Source organism: Salmo trutta, chromosome 1 (genome assembly GCF_901001165.1).
Source record: "Salmo trutta chromosome 1, fSalTru1.1, whole genome shotgun sequence".
NCBI classification, from domain to species: Eukaryota; Metazoa; Chordata; class Actinopteri; order Salmoniformes; family Salmonidae; genus Salmo; species Salmo trutta.
In genome coordinates this window covers 47205333-47221044 of record NC_042957.1, presented here as the reverse complement: position 1 = coordinate 47221044, position 15712 = coordinate 47205333, and the positions used below count along the sequence as shown (strand labels likewise).

Sequence of the window (15712 nt, the reverse complement as noted above, 5' to 3'; positions counted from 1 at the left end):
CCTTGTCAGACAGGCCACTTCCTGGTCAGAATCTTCTCAGGTTTTTGCCTGCCATATGAGTTCTGTCATACTCACAGACACCATTCAAACAGTTTTAGAAACTTTAGGGTGTTTTCTATCCAAAGCCAATAGTTATATGCATATTCTAGTTACTGGGCAGGAGTAGTAACCAGATTAAATCGGGTACGTTTTTTATCCGGCCGTGTAAATACTGCCCCCTAGCCCTAACAGGTTAACTAGCTAGTTAATGTTAAGTTAGCTAGCTAGCCAGTTCAAATAAGGACCATATCATATAGCTGACAACGTCTTAACTTTAGCTAATTTGTATTCATTATTACAGGAAAATAAACTCAAAACAAGATCATTATTTACAAGTTAATGGCAGAAAATAGCTTACGGTCACAAATAAAAGCAGGACATTCTACCTGAGAATTTTAGAACTTGGACACTGTCTTGTTGGCCTAACATTATATACTAATTTGACATTGGTGCAGGTCATGTTGTTCTCACATTACCGTCTCTGGTAAAGACACACTATATCAAATAAAATCTAAGTTTATTTGTCACATGCACAGGATACAGAAAGTGTAAACGGTATAGTGAAATGGTTACTTGTATAGTGGAGTATTTTGTGTAGACATGTAGCTAGCTAGCTAAATAAAGAACCATAATCCCAACTCATAATGTTACTACCATGCATGAATCTGCAGGTAGCTAACGCTAAACAACTAGGTTCAAAGATAGCTAGCTAGTTCTCATTAGGTTATATAACTAGCAATGCAAATGGCTCTGAGATACAAATAATATTACTACACAGATCATACACGTTATGTTAGCTAGTGAGCCATCCAGCTAACAACTTTATGATAAAATTAGAGAAACGTATAATATCTGAAAATGTAGCAAGCTAGACTCTCTTATCCATATATATGGATGAACGCTTCTCCCTCCCTTTTACAGATGCCATGGTTGTCCTTAGTTTGAAGATGTAATCCAGAGACAGGTGTTTTATACAACAGCCTTCTGTATCCCTTTTTGACTCCCTCCGCATATTTGAACACCAGAATTTTCAAACGGCAGAATTTTCTCCATCTCCTTAGCTATCATACTCTGCTTCCACCGGACATTCCACTGATTTCAAAATGCGCTTCATCTTGAAAGTGGAGAGTATCAGCAACACTTTTGCAGTTTTTCGGGATATCTTTCAAAAAAGCTGTGTTAAAAAGGATTACCTACACATACTGAGCAGCTCATGTTATACAGTCGTGGCCATACGTTTTGAGAATGACACAAATATTAATTTTCACAAAGTCTGCTGCCTCAGTTTGTATGATGGCAATTTGCATATACTCCAGAATGTTATGAAGAGTGATCAGATGAATTGCAATTAATTGCAAAGTCCCTCTTTGCCATGCAAATTAACTTAATCCCCAAAAAACATATCCACTGCATTTCAGCCCTGCCACAAAAGGACCAGCTGACATCATGTCAGTGATTCTCTCGTTAACACAGGTGTGAGTGTTGACGAGGACAAGGCTGGAGATCACTCTGTCATGCTGATTGAGTTCGAATAACAGACTGGAAGCTTCAAAAGGAAGGTGGTGCTTGGAATCATTGTTCTTCCTCTGTCAACCATGGTTACCTGCAAGGAAACACGTGCCATCATCATTGCTTTGCACAAAAAGGGCTTCACAGGCAAGGATATTGCTGCCAGTAAGATTGCACCTAAATCAACCATTTATTGGATCATCAAGAACTTCGAGAGCGGTTCAATTGTTGTGAAGAAGGCTTCAGGGCGCCCAAGAAAGTCCAGCAAGCGCCAGGACCGTCTCCTAAAGTTGATTCAGCTGCGGGATCGGGGCAACACCAGTACAGAGCTTGCTCAGGAATGGCAGCAGGCAGTGGTGAGTGCATCTGCACGCACAGTGAGGCAAAGACTTTTAGAGGATGGCCTTGTATCAAGAAGGGCAGCAAAGAAGCCACTTCTCTCCAGGAAAAACATCAGGGACAGACTGATATTCTGAAAAATGTACAGGGATTGGACTGCTGAAGACTGGGGTAAAGTAATTTTCTCTGATGAATCCCCATTCCGATTGTTTGGGGCATCCGGAAAAAGCTTGTCCTGAGAAGACAATGTGAGCGCTACCATCAGTCCTGTGTCATGCCAACAGTAAAGCATCCTGAGACCATTCATGTGTGGGGATGCTTCTCAGCCAAGGGAGTGGGCTCACTTACAATTTTGCCAAAGAACACAGCCATGAATAAAGAATGGTACCAACACATCCTCCGAGAGCAACTTCTCCCAACCATCCAGGAACAGTTTGGTGACGAACAATGCCTTTTCCAGCATGATGGAGCACCTTGCCACAAAGCAAAAGTGATAACTAAGTGGCTCAGGGAACAAAACATTGATATTTTGGGAATGGCCAGGAAACTCCCCAGACCTCAATCCCATTGAGAACTTGTGGTCAATCCTCAAGAGGCGGGTGGACAAACAAAAACCCACAAATTCTGACAAACTCCAAGCATTGATTATGCAAGAATGGGCTACCATCAGTCAGGATGTGGCCCAGAAGTTAATTGACAGCATGCCAGGGCGGATTGCAGAGGTCTTGAAAAATAAGGGTCAACATTGCAAATATTGACTCTTTGCATCAACTTCATGTAATTGTCAATAAAATCCTTTGACACTTATGAAATGCTTATAATTATACTTCAGTATTCCATAGTAACATCTGACAAAAATATCTAAAGACACTGAAGCAGCAAACGTTGTGGAAATTAATATTTGTGTCATTCTCAAAACTTTTGGCCACGACTGTAGACAGAAGCCTGCTACATGGCAGACCAATCTGACCTCTTGGCATGTCCAGCCCATCCATTATCTTAGCCAATTATGGCTAGCCGGAAGATTCCTGTCTTTTCCTTGGCTAAACCAACTAGGCTTGTAAATTAACAATTGTATTCGTATTTACAGATAACAAACAAGTTTGTTATTAAGGCACATAAAGGTTCACATGTTCCAGAAGGCATTTAATAAAAAATGCATTTTAATAAAAAATGTATGTTTACGTTCACGTCTCTCCTGTGAAGTAGTGACGCACAACATACGCCTAGTTTCCTGAAATGAGTTGTTGTGGAAATTCTTACACAGGGACACTCAAAGTCAATTTTAAATGAATCGTTGTTTATTGACACTGTGCTGGAGAGGTTCCAACAAACCTAATGCACCATAGTGAATGTCTGTCAGAAGCTCTGCTGGGGCAGTCCCAGCAGTTGTCTTACAGTGAGGGAAAAAAGTATTTGATCCCCTGCTGATTTTGTACGTTTGCCCACTGACAAAGAAATGATCAGTCTATCATTTTAATGGTAGGTTTATTTGAACAGTGAGAGACAGAATAACAACAAAAAAATCCAGAAAAACACATGTCAAAAATGTTATACAATTAATTGCATTTTAATGAGGGAAATAAGTATTTGACCCCTCTGCAAAACATGACTTAGTACTTGGTGGCAAAACCCTTGTTGGCAGTCACAGAGGTCAGACGTTTCTTGTAGTTGACCACCAGGTTTGCACACATCTCAGGAGGGATTTTGTCCCACTCTTCTTTGCAGATCTTCTCCAAGTCATTAAGGTTTCGAGGCTGACGTTTGGCAACTCGAACCTTCAGCTCCCTCCACAGATTTTCTATGGGATTAAGGTCTGGAGACTGGCTAGGCCACTCCAGGACCTTAATGTGCTTCTTCTTGAGCCACTCCTTTGTTGCCTTGGCTGTGTGTTTTGGGTCATTGTCATGCTGGAATACCCATCCACGACCCATTTTCAATGCCCTGGCTGAGGGAAGGAGGTTCTCACCCAACATTTGACGTTACATGGCCCCGTCCATCGTCCCTTTGATGCGGTGAAGTTGTCCTGTCCCCTTAGCAGAAAAACACCCCCAAAGCATAATGTTTCCACCTCCATGTTTGACGGTGGGGATGGTGTTCTTGGGGTCATAGGCAGCATTCCTCCTCTTCCAAACACGGCGAGTTGAGTTGATGCCAAAGAGCTCCATTTTGGTCTCATCTGACCACAACACTTTCACCCAGTTGTCCTCTGAATCATTCAGATGTTCATTGGCAAACTTCAGATGGGCATGTATATGTGCTTTCTTGAGCAGGGGGACCTTGCGGGCGCTGCAGGATTTCAGTCCTTCACGGTGTAGTGTGTTACCAATTGTTTTCTTGGTGACTATGATCCCAGCTGCCTTGAGATCATTGACAAGATCCTCCCGTGTAGTTCTGGGCTGATTCCTCACCGTTCTCATGATCATTGCAACTCCACGATGTGAGATCTTGCATGGAGCCCCAGGCCGAGGGAGATTGACAGTTATTTTGTGTTTCTTCCATTTGCGAATAATCGCACCAACTGTTGTCACCTTCTCACCAAGCTGCTTGGCGATGGTCTTGTAGCCCATTCCAGCCTTGTGTAGGTCTACAATCTTTTCCCTGACATTCTTGGAGAGCTCTTTGGTCTTGGCCCTGGTGGAGAGTTTGGAATCTGATTGATTGATTGCTTCTGTGGACAGGTGTCTTTTATACAGGTAACAAGATGAGATTAAGAGCTCCCTTTAAGAGTGTGCTCCTAATCTTAGCTCCTTACCTGTATAAAAAACATCTCAAGGATGATCAATGGAAACAGGATGCACCTGAGCTCAATTTCGAGTCTCATAGCAAAGGGTCTGAATACTTATGTAAATAAGGTATTTCTGTATTTCTTAAAACCTGTTTCGCTTTGTCATTATGGGGTATTGTGTGTAGATTGATGAGGAAACAAATGTATTTAATCTATTTTAGAATAAGGCTGTAACATAATAAAATGTGGATAAAGTGAAGAGGTCTGAATACTTCCTGAATGCACTGTACACACCTGAAATATTGTATTATTTCATAGTAATTTCCTATTTTTCTATTGACGTCTACCCAATGTGGACCTGACAAGACAATGAAATATTTTCAATGTTTTGGCAATTGAATGTTCACAATTTTTGGTTTTGGAATTTCCATTAAAAACCTCTAAAATCATTGTAAAGTCATTCATTATTTCATAATGCATTTAATGTTTTAAAAAATGATCGAAACTGAAATCGAAACAGTAATTATTTATTAATAATCAACACAAAACCGAACCGACCTCAAAAAACACTAATCTCTCAGCACAAGTGTTATGCATTTGTTCTGAATTATGAATTCAGACCACTTTTTGTTTTGTGTTTTCAGGAAAAGTTGATAAGGATCCAAACCCCACTGAAGGTCAGTTTAAAAACCGCACTCCTTTCATTGTCTCTGTTATTGTTATAGTCTTCCATCATAACCCACTAGCACCAACTTCTCTTTTCTTTCTCCTATTTCTCCTCATCCCCCCAGCCCCCCCTGCCAGTGAGTGGGTGGGCTTCCAGGAGGCAGAATATAAGTTCTTTGACCACCGGTCTACGTGGGACCAAGCCCAGAGAATCTGCTCCTGGTTCGGTGCTTCTCTGGCTTCCATCCACTCTGATATGGAGGAGGTTTTCCTTGCCAAAACACTGCACAAGGTACCACACACAAGCTTTTATAAAAACATTACAACAACTTTATCACCCTTCATAAAGTAACACATCCACTGCTGAGAAGGAGGTCTTCCTGGCTGACATACTGCACAAGGTGCGCTACATAACCTTTATAACCCTTCATAAAAAAGTTATAACCCTTTTATAACTGCTTCATGTTCATGAAGAACGTAACACAATTAAACATCCACGTGGGCACTTTCATACCTCTACAAAAGGTACCAGCCACCACATGTGTTGTTTTATCCAAGCCAAAACTCTATGCTGTACTGTACATCGCTGCATGTCACTGGAGGTCAAGTGTGTATGACTAGAGGTCGTGTGTGTTTTCTCTCTCACCTGCAGATGACCAAGGTAGAGGGGGACCACTGGTGGGTGGGGCTTCATACGTATGAGAACGATGGCCGTTTCCACTGGTCAGACCACTCTGTGCTCAACTATGTGTCCTGGGCTCTCGGCAGGCCACACCCACTCAGCCGCGACCGCAAGTGTGTCCACATGTCAGTCAGCAAAGGTGAGGATTGTGGGATGCTGTAATGTTGGTCCCTTAAATAGTATATTTAAAAAATTTTTTTTTAACAATATTTAATCTTTCATTCTAAAACGTTCTACAGCGGAGTGGGCAGATCAGAAATGCCACTCAGACCTGCCCTACATCTGTAAGAGAGTGAATGTCACAGGCACTATCCCACCCACACCCTCCACCCCGCTGCCCCCCGCGGGCTGCCCTGATGGCTGGGGCCCCTTCCTGCACAAGGTAGGGCTCCTGGGTTATGTCGTTTCTACTGTGCTGATAAAGATGTGCCAGTCATATGAATGTGACATTACGGTGTTATGTTATGATTCGATCTTCCATTTTAGCCTCTCAGTTGTTATAAGATCTCACGTTAGATCTCAATCAGACCTCTGACCTGAGGTACTGGTTTCTCCTGGGTTATGTTATATGTGAGAGCATGATGGTCCTTCCTGGCCTGACCTCTGACCTTCCTGTGTGTGTGTGTAGTGTTATAAGGTGTTTGGTCATGAGGAGAGTCGGCGGGCCACATGGTCAGGAGCCAAGCTCATGTGTGAGTCACAGGAAGGAGCCTTGGCTGTGGTGCCCAATCACGTGGAGCAAGGTAGTTTTATACTCGACTGACACATGCACTCACGCACACACAAACAAACACACGCACGGTTTCACATACACACACAAGGGCAAACACACACATACACCATCAATAACATCAGTGGTTCCAAAACTGTCGGGCGGTCGGCAGAGGAGGGGCTGAGAGGTAGGGGGAGATGAACATACACGAAAGCATACTTTTTTAAGGAACTCAGTCGGGCTTTCAACTTACTCTTGAAAGTTTCTAAATTGGGTAATGCATCAGCAGTTTTGCTCTTGTCATGTCAGTTATTGCAGACCTTAGAGAGCTTTTTGTAGCTTGTCCCAGTTCCCCAATGATGAAAGAGGGGCATGATTGAAAAAGTTTGGGAAGCACTGACTAACCCCATGCATGCTGTCTCCCACAGCCTTTGTCACCACTCTGCTGTCCAACGTGAGTTTTGACCTGTGGGTGGGGCTGACATCTGACTCTAAAGGCCACTTCCAGTGGGCTCGTCCTGGACTCCTCAGCTACACTAACTGGGCCTCTGGAGAACCCCTGGACAACAGTGGACCACTCCACAACAAGACTCCGGTACATACCACCCGGGTCTAATCTTTTTCTGTATTAATCCAGTCTTTGGTGGCATCCCAAATGGCACCCTATTCCCTACATAGTGCACTACTTCAGAACCAGGGTACTAGTCAAAAGTAGTTCACTATATATGTAATATGGTGCCATTTGGGACGCATATTTGGTCCGTGGGTCCAGTCTTTGTCATGTCCATTGTTCATCATTGTCACCTGACAGGGGAACTGTGTGGTGATGATCCATGGGAACCCAGCTAAAAATACGGGCATGTGGGCGTCCCGGGCCTGTGAGATGGAGAAACATGGCTACATCTGCCAGAAGAAACAAGGTACAGGACATGTCACAACTCCAAACGGTACAGCCACTCGCATTTCAACCGTGCATAACATAACTAACCAGTGAATTATGTAACGGGCAAGCATTCCTTTTGTGAATCTATTACATAGTACTGTACCTACTGAAACACATACCTGATATATTAAACAGTTGTGTTTATATCAGTCAGCAGAAACAGTTTCCTTTATATACTGATATAACTGTCTCCTTAGACCCAGCTCTGCCCCCTGGCGCTGCCCTCCTCCCCTCCTCCCTGTCGGGAGCCCTGGACCTGGGTGGGGTGTCGTACCGCATAGTGAAGAAGCGCCTGGATTGGATGGGGGCGCTGCATGTGTGCGAGTCTCTGAACGGGACGTTGGCTTCAGTGAGAGACCCCTACCAACAGGCTTACCTCACCCTGCTGATGAACAGCCTACACCTCCCAGCATGGATAGGCCTTTACAACTATGAGGTGAGGCCCTGGACATGACAAGCTGGGAGGAGTAATCTACAAGCTGGGAGGACTAATCTACAATATCTTTTATTGGTTTGTTTTTATACAACAACATGGTAACATGTAGGGGGAGATCACTGTATCACGACAAATCAATATTACATTGATATAATCAGATCTTCAAAGATGGATTTAACTAGATTGACCAATGAGGTAAGACTTGAGGTCAGATTATTATGATGAACTCCTCCTCTGTTCCACACTCAGGGACGGCGCTTCAGCTGGTTGGGCGAGGAGGACCTGATTTACACTGCCTGGCGGGATGGGGAGCCTAATACACTGTCTGGATGTGGTCACATGACCACGGGGGGGCAGTGGACTATGAACCCCTGTGACGCTAAACTGGACGCTGCCATCTGTCTCATTAATACAGGTGTGTGTGTGTGTGTGTGTGTGTGTGTGTGTTTGTGTGCATCCGTGTGTGTGTGCATGTTTGTGTGTGTGTCCTATCAATAGGGTAATACAGTATATGAACATGTGTGTATATAGTGTGTAAGCCCTGTCCTTCTCTCTCTCTCTCTATCTCTCTATCTATCTCTCTATCTATCTATCTATCTATCTCCACCAGAGGAGGCTTTGGTGCACAAGTGGAGTTTCCCAGGACAATGCCCTCACTCTCTGGGCGACTGGGCCTGGGTGCCTTTCAGAAACCACTGCTACTCCTTCAACCTGCAGATCCTCCAGCTGCAGACCGACGCCCACTCCTCCTGCAGGAAGGGTAAGGAGGACACTCTGTCAACTGCCAATCACACAGTCCAGATACGCCCATAGTCAGCCAGACACTCCTTAGTCTCTATACATGCACATTGAGTGTGTCCCAAATGGCACCCTTTACCGTATGTAGTACACTGCGTTTGACCAGAGCCCTATAGAGAATAGGATGCCATTTTGGACGCACAACAGTGGATTCCCGAGACGTGGTTAGATTTTAGCAGCAAGGACCGCTATTTCTTGTCCTGGAATCCCGCTTAACTGACAGGTTAAAGTCTGCTTGAAAGAGCCGCTAACCTAGCTAAGCTGCTAGCCATCAAGCTAACAAAGTTAGTCCCAGATTAGTTTTCCAATGGGGCCCTTTTGTCCAGAGAAGTAAATGAATGGTGCCAGCCCTGTAGGAGCTGCTGAGGATTATAGGCTTGAGGTGGCTTCCTTGATTACTCAGGTCGCCAGCCTACGTAAAACATTTTAGAAAACTGAATATTTACCTTTACTACGCCGGTGGCTGGACGGCGTTCGACCTTGTTGGATGCACCTCCGCCTTGTCGTTTGTCGTTATCACAATGGCCGGTGTTTCCAGGAGTTCGTTCACCAGGGGAGCCATCTCCTGCCTCTCCTCCCCCTTCTGATTGCGGAGTCGAAGGAGCACAGCAAGAGGAGCATGGCAATCAACGATGGTCGCATGTCTCGAGCCGTGGAACCGAAGACAGCGGCCTCCCGTAAAGCAGTCTACACTCCCAATGAGAGGCCTGGAGTGGATGAAAAATAACAAATAGTTTATCTGCCCTGGAGTCTGAACTTCCTGCACCTTCGTTGCTGAGGGTACCTGTGTCTGCAGCCGCTGTGCCTACTCCTACGCCTTCCCCTACGATTTCAAAGTTGACCCCTGCAACCTTCCGTCCCTGCTCTGGATTGCTGTTTATTTTCAGAGCCACATTCCTATAAAGATTAGAGAGGATATAATGTTGAATACTGTTGAAGTAATATGGCTACAGGTTCATCTGCCTCACCTAAAGACCATTCTTGTGGGAAGCTGCTATAGACCACTAAGTGCCAACAGTCAGTATCTGGATAACGTGTGAAATGCTTGATAATGTATGTGATATCAACAGAGGTATATTTTCTGGGTGATTTAAATATTGACTGGCTTTCATCAATCTGCCCACTCAAGAAAAAGCTTCAAACTGTAAGCAGGTTCAGGTTATCAGTCAATCTACCAGGGTAGAATGAAATCATCAACGTGTATTGATCACATCTTTACTAATGCTGCAGAAATGTGCTTGAAAGTAGTATTCAGATCCATTGGATGTAGTGATCACAATATAGTAGCCATATCTAGGAAAACCAAAGTTCCAAAGGCTGGGTCTAATATACTATATAAGAGGTCATACAATACGTTTTGTAGTGATTCTTATGCTGCTGATGTAAATAATATTTGTTGGTCTGTGGTGTGTAATGAGGAGCAAATAGACGTTGCACTTGACACATTTATGAAATTGCTTATCCCAGTTACTAAATCCCCGTGGATTGATGAGGATTTGAAAAATTGTATGTTTGAAGAGGGATGAGGCAAATAAGTCTGGCTGCACAACCGATTGACAAATGTACTGCAAATTGAGAAATCATGTGACTAAACTGAATAAAAAAGAAGAAGAAACTACACTATGAAACAAAGATAAATGACATAAAGAATTATAGTAAATTGCTTTGGAGCACCTTCAATGAAATTTTGGGGAAAAAGGCAAACTCAGCTCCATCATTTATTGAATCAGATGGCTCATTCCTCACAAAACGGACTGCTTATTGCCAACTACTTTAATGATTTTTTAATTGGCAAGATTAGCAAACTTAGGCATGACAGCAACAAACGCTGACACTACACATCCAAGTATATCTGACCAAATTATGAAAGACAAGAATTGTAATTTTGAATTCTGTAAAGTGAGTGTGGAAGAGATTAAAAAATGATTGTTGTCTATCAACAATGACAAGCCGCCAGGGTCTGACAACTTGGATGGAAAATTACTGAGGATAATAGCGGATGATATTGCCACTCCCATTTGTCATATCTTCAATTTAAGCCTACTAGAAAGTGTGGGCCCTCAGGCCTGGAGGGAAGCAAAAGTCATTCCGCTACCTAAGAATAGCAAAGCCCCCTTTACTGGCTCAAGTAGCCGACCAATCAGCCTGTTACCAACCCTTAGTAAACTCCTGGAAAAAATGGTGTTTGACAAGATACAATGCTATTTTACAGTAACAAACTGACAACAGACTTTCAGCACACTTATACGGAAGGACATTCAACAAGCACAGCACTTACACAAATTACTGATGATAAAAAGATTGTGGGGGCTGTTTTGTTAGGGTTAGGGTCAGCGCACCGACATGAAACAGCAACAATGACGACTGGGGAAGAAACCAAAGGGAGTGACATATAAAGGGCAGGTAATCAAGGAGGTGATGTAGTCCAGGTGAGTTTCATTATGCGCATAACGCTGGTGACAGGTGTGCGCCCTAACGAGCAGCCTGGTGACCTAGAGGCCAGAAAGGGAGCACACGTGACATGAAAGCACCAAGCTGACTGTTTAAACAACTAGCACACAGCTCAGACTTTTTATTTTATTTTTATTTAACTAGGCAAGTAAGTTAAGAACAAATTCTTATTTACAATGACGGCCTACCCCGGCCAAACCCTAACCTGGATGATGCTGGGCCAATTGTGCGCCGCCCTATGGGACTCCCAATCACGGCCGGTTGTGATACAGCCTGTAATTGAACCAAGGTCTGTAGTGACGCCTCTAGCACGGAGATGCAGTGCCTTAGACCGCTGCGCCACTCGGGTGCCCTGAGACACCCATGCATAACCCACAAGACATGCCACCAGAGGTCTCTTCCCACTCTTCACAGAACAGACTATGGGAGGCACACAGTACTACATAGAGCCATGACTACATGGAACTCTATTCCACATCAGGTAACTGATGTAAGCAATAGAATCAGATTTAAAAAAACAGATAAAAATACACCTTATGGAACAGCGGGACTGTGAATCAACACAAACATAGGCACAGACACATGCATACACACAGATGGTAACATACGCACTATACACACACATACAAATGGATTTTCTGTTGTAGATATGTGGTTGTGGAGTTGGGGCCTGAGGGCACACACTTAGTGTGTTGTGAAATCTGTGATGAATGTATTGTAATGTTTTTACAATTGTATAACTGCCTTAATTTTGCCAGACCCCAGGAAGAGTAGCTGCTGCCTTGGCAGCCGCTAATGGGGATCCATAATAAATACAAATACAGTCTCTATATGTGACACTTTACATGCACATTGTGACACTAAAAGATCACAGAGTACATTACAGCTCTTTCCACTCAATCGCTGTTGTCATGGAGAAAGCCTTCAGCACTCAGCACTGACGTCAATGACCAAATACGTCAATAAGTCTAAATTAGCAGTGATTCATTGAGCTGTTATTGAAATGCACTCACTTTATTATCTCATGATTCCCACTTTCATTTTCCTTATCATCATCCCTCTCTTTCTTTGTTTCACACCTCCCCCTGTCTGTCAGCTCCTCTCTTAGCGCATTTAATGATCTCAATATGGTTATCTGATCTCTCTCTCTCTCGCTATACCCCCCTCTCTCCCCTCCAGTGGGTGGCCAGCTGCTGTCGGTCCTGGATGAAACAGAGAATGGCTTTGTGTGGGAGCACATCCAGGGCTACCAGGAGCAGGCCCACGGAGCCTGGCTGGGTATGAACTTTAACTCCAAAGGTAAGGAACTCCTCAGGATGTACACAGTGAAAAGTATACACAGATGATTCCAACTGTTAAAAACATGTAAATATCATATACTGTAAGGTCATGTAATCTAATGGGTACAGTAAGAAGAGTCATTTATCAGAGTGACATATGCTATCCATATACTCATTCATATATTACATACATGATTTGTACACACCTTTTTGCAATAGGGTTTTCCAGGGCTATTTCAAGGTATTCTTCAGACAGGCGTGTGTGTGTGTGTGTATGGGCGTGTGTGCGCGTGTTTTGTTCCTGGTGTTGTCCTGCAGGGGGCAGTCTGATGTGGTCTGAGAGTGCAGAGGTGAAGTTCACTAACTGGGAGGTGCAGGGCACCAACTTGAGCATGCTGTTTCCCAACGCCTGCTTCTGGATCCAGAGCAACACAGGCCTTTGGAAACCAGGCTCCTGCAAGAACCGCACACACGGAGTCATCTGCAAGCGGCCACGCAGTAAGGAAGGCCTCACCCTGTAGCGCAGACAAATAACACTATGGACAATGTCATACGTGTACACAGTGATAGCAAAGATGTATAACCACTGACTGTGCTTCATTTAAAACTGCAAACGGCAATCTCTGAACTGACAACACAACTCAAATGTTATATTTTCCGTTGCAGGTGCTGAGGCTTTGGCGGTAGTCTGTAAGTATGGATAGGATGTCCTATGTTGTTTGTTCAAGTCATAAATGTTAGATTTGTTTAAATCTGTAATGCTAATCTGTAAAAAAAAAAAAACAGTCCCTCTTTCTCTCTCTCCCTCTCCCGCTCTCACTCTTTCTCTCCTTCTCTCTCTCCCCCTTCGTCCCTGTCTGTCTCAGCTGAAGAGGACCACCTGCCTACTCTGATTGTGATCATGGTGACGGGCCTGGCGTTAGTGATCCTCATCGTGGGCGTGATCTACCTGTACCGCCGGCGCCAGGCAGGCTCCCGTGGATCTTACGAGGGGGCGCGCTACAGCCGCACCAACTCCAACCCCTCCGAACAGGCCGAGAAGAACATCCTGGTGTCTGACATGGAGCTCAACGAGCAGCCGGAGTAGCACAGCCAACCAGGACTGGCCCCTCCCCCCGGGGCAGGAGACACCTGGGAGTACCTAATACTGACTGACCCACTGTCTGACTGATACACATTCTGCTTCTACATTTTATGTCCCTGTTCTGTTTGAAAAGATGTTGAAGATGCTGAAGGTCTGTGCTGTGTGGAGCGCAGCAGATGCCAATCAAATTCCATTTAAACAGTCATTCTCCAAAGGGGTTAATAATATGCAAATTACAATATGAACTGCTTTTCTTAGTAGTATAGCAATAATGTTTCTGATGTCAGTTTCACATTTCATTTCAAACAAGTTCCTGTTTTTGGTCGCTAAGTCTAAAAGGCAGATGCCAAAGACTAAGGCTTTGCACCAGTTCTTCCCCTGTCAGGAGACTCAGTATCATCCAAATATCAACACAACCTCCATCGAGACCATGACAGTATTTACCTGAGGTTAACTTCAGGTTTGTTTTGTATATTTCCTTTTGGTTTGTTTGTGTGTTTTTTGTCCAGTGCAGCTGTAGTGAATCTGTAGTGAATCCTCCTTCTAATTCTGGTTGTTGTAGTGAAGCTTTTGTTGTTGCCCGTCCCCTTCCTCCCTCCCTCCCTTCTGTTCTGACTGACACGTCAGCAAAGGCTGGTTGGAAAGCAATACTTACTTCAAGTGTGGAAGAGAAGAGGACAGTGATTTTTAGAGTGACGATTTTAGAGTGATTTTAAAGAGTCCCTGGCCTGTTCACCACAACTGCACATACAGTAGGAGAGAGAGAGAGAGAGAGAGAGAAGGGGGGAGACAGAAATTTGACGTTGATACAGACTGATACCGTCTTTTGTTGTCTTGGTACAGTGTGATGGGGTCGATAAGGGTATGACACCCATTATATTTCAGTATGTAACATTGTAGAGGGTTTTAGAGGGTTTGTTTTAGCACTTTCTACCACCATCATGAGAAGAGCCAACATTTATTACTTAAAGTAACTGTCCAGTGTTTCCAGATTTCTATGAAATAGGACCAATAATTAATTACAATATGAGTGAAATAGTTCTCCTTAAATTTGTTTTTAATTAGGTATGTTAAAAAGCAGCTTTTCTGTGTTGGAATGGTGTGGGCGTACCCCAACAACAGAATGGTATGGGAGTATATCGGTCATTTAAAATATTCATGCAAGTAGACTGCTGATTGGCCAACACATCCTCCTCAGGAGGATGAAATCATGTTCTATGAGGAAATAGCAAGCGTTTTTTAACAGTCTGTTTGAGATACAGGTTTGAGGTGGGGTTTTTGAAGTATTTTTTCTCCAATTCATGCTTTGACCACAAATACAAGTATAGGATAAGTCAACAACATTACTTGGTTATGAGTTAACAGAAGAAAAAAAAGTGAGATTTTCACTAGACAGTTACTTTTGTTTTTGTTGATCTTGTCTCATCGCTGCAACTCCCCAATGGGCTCAGGAGGGGCGAAGGTCAAGTCATGCGTCCTCCAAAAGATGACCTGCCAAACCACACTTCTCAACACCTGCCCGCAAGCTGCACTTTTCAACTAATTACTGAAGTCAGCATGCGGGCACCCGGCCTGCCACAAGGAGTCACTACAGTGCGATGAGTCAAGTAAAGGCCCCCGGCCAAACCCTCCCTGGACAACGTTGGGCCAATTGTGCGCCGCCCTATGGAACTCCCGGACATGGACAGTTGTGACACAGGCTGATATTGAACCTGGGTCTGTAGTGGCAGTGTAGTGTAGTGTAGACCACTGCGCCACTCAGGGGGCCTCTAGACAGTTACTTTAAGCAAAGGACAGTGCATTCACTCCTTTGTTTATGCATTATTACTAAGGTACTTTTCGATTGTTTTTGTTTTATTTCCTTCCTTTGGCTTTTGGATGGGTAACATGGTGTAAAGTATGTGAACGTCTGTGTTAGTTTCATGACTGGTATGTATGGTTAGGTTCCCCTGTTAATGTCTGTGTTTGTTGGTGGTACGATTACACACTGACCTGCAGCCATGGAAAACATACTTTATATAGGGTATGTGGAAACCCATTCAAAT

General features: G+C 43.9%; 1 protein-coding gene across 1 annotated transcript in view; it reads left to right on the top strand.

Annotated features, from left to right (window-relative positions):
- Positions 1 to 15010, top strand: part of LOC115197598 (C-type mannose receptor 2) — a 38837-nt gene extending 23827 nt beyond the window's left edge. Inside the window, exons 16-29 of the mRNA XM_029759272.1 lie at positions 5260 to 5292; positions 5407 to 5573; positions 5934 to 6102; positions 6203 to 6345; positions 6592 to 6706; positions 7104 to 7270; positions 7487 to 7595; positions 7816 to 8054; positions 8304 to 8469; positions 8665 to 8814; positions 12483 to 12602; positions 12902 to 13081; positions 13250 to 13273; positions 13450 to 15010. Coding sequence (XP_029615132.1) covers positions 5260 to 5292; positions 5407 to 5573; positions 5934 to 6102; positions 6203 to 6345; positions 6592 to 6706; positions 7104 to 7270; positions 7487 to 7595; positions 7816 to 8054; positions 8304 to 8469; positions 8665 to 8814; positions 12483 to 12602; positions 12902 to 13081; positions 13250 to 13273; positions 13450 to 13670 — 2003 coding nt within the window. The 3' untranslated portion in view covers positions 13671 to 15010. The remainder of the gene's footprint in view (positions 1 to 5259; positions 5293 to 5406; positions 5574 to 5933; positions 6103 to 6202; positions 6346 to 6591; positions 6707 to 7103; positions 7271 to 7486; positions 7596 to 7815; positions 8055 to 8303; positions 8470 to 8664; positions 8815 to 12482; positions 12603 to 12901; positions 13082 to 13249; positions 13274 to 13449) is intronic.
- The last annotated feature ends 702 nt before the right edge of the window (positions 15011 to 15712 follow it).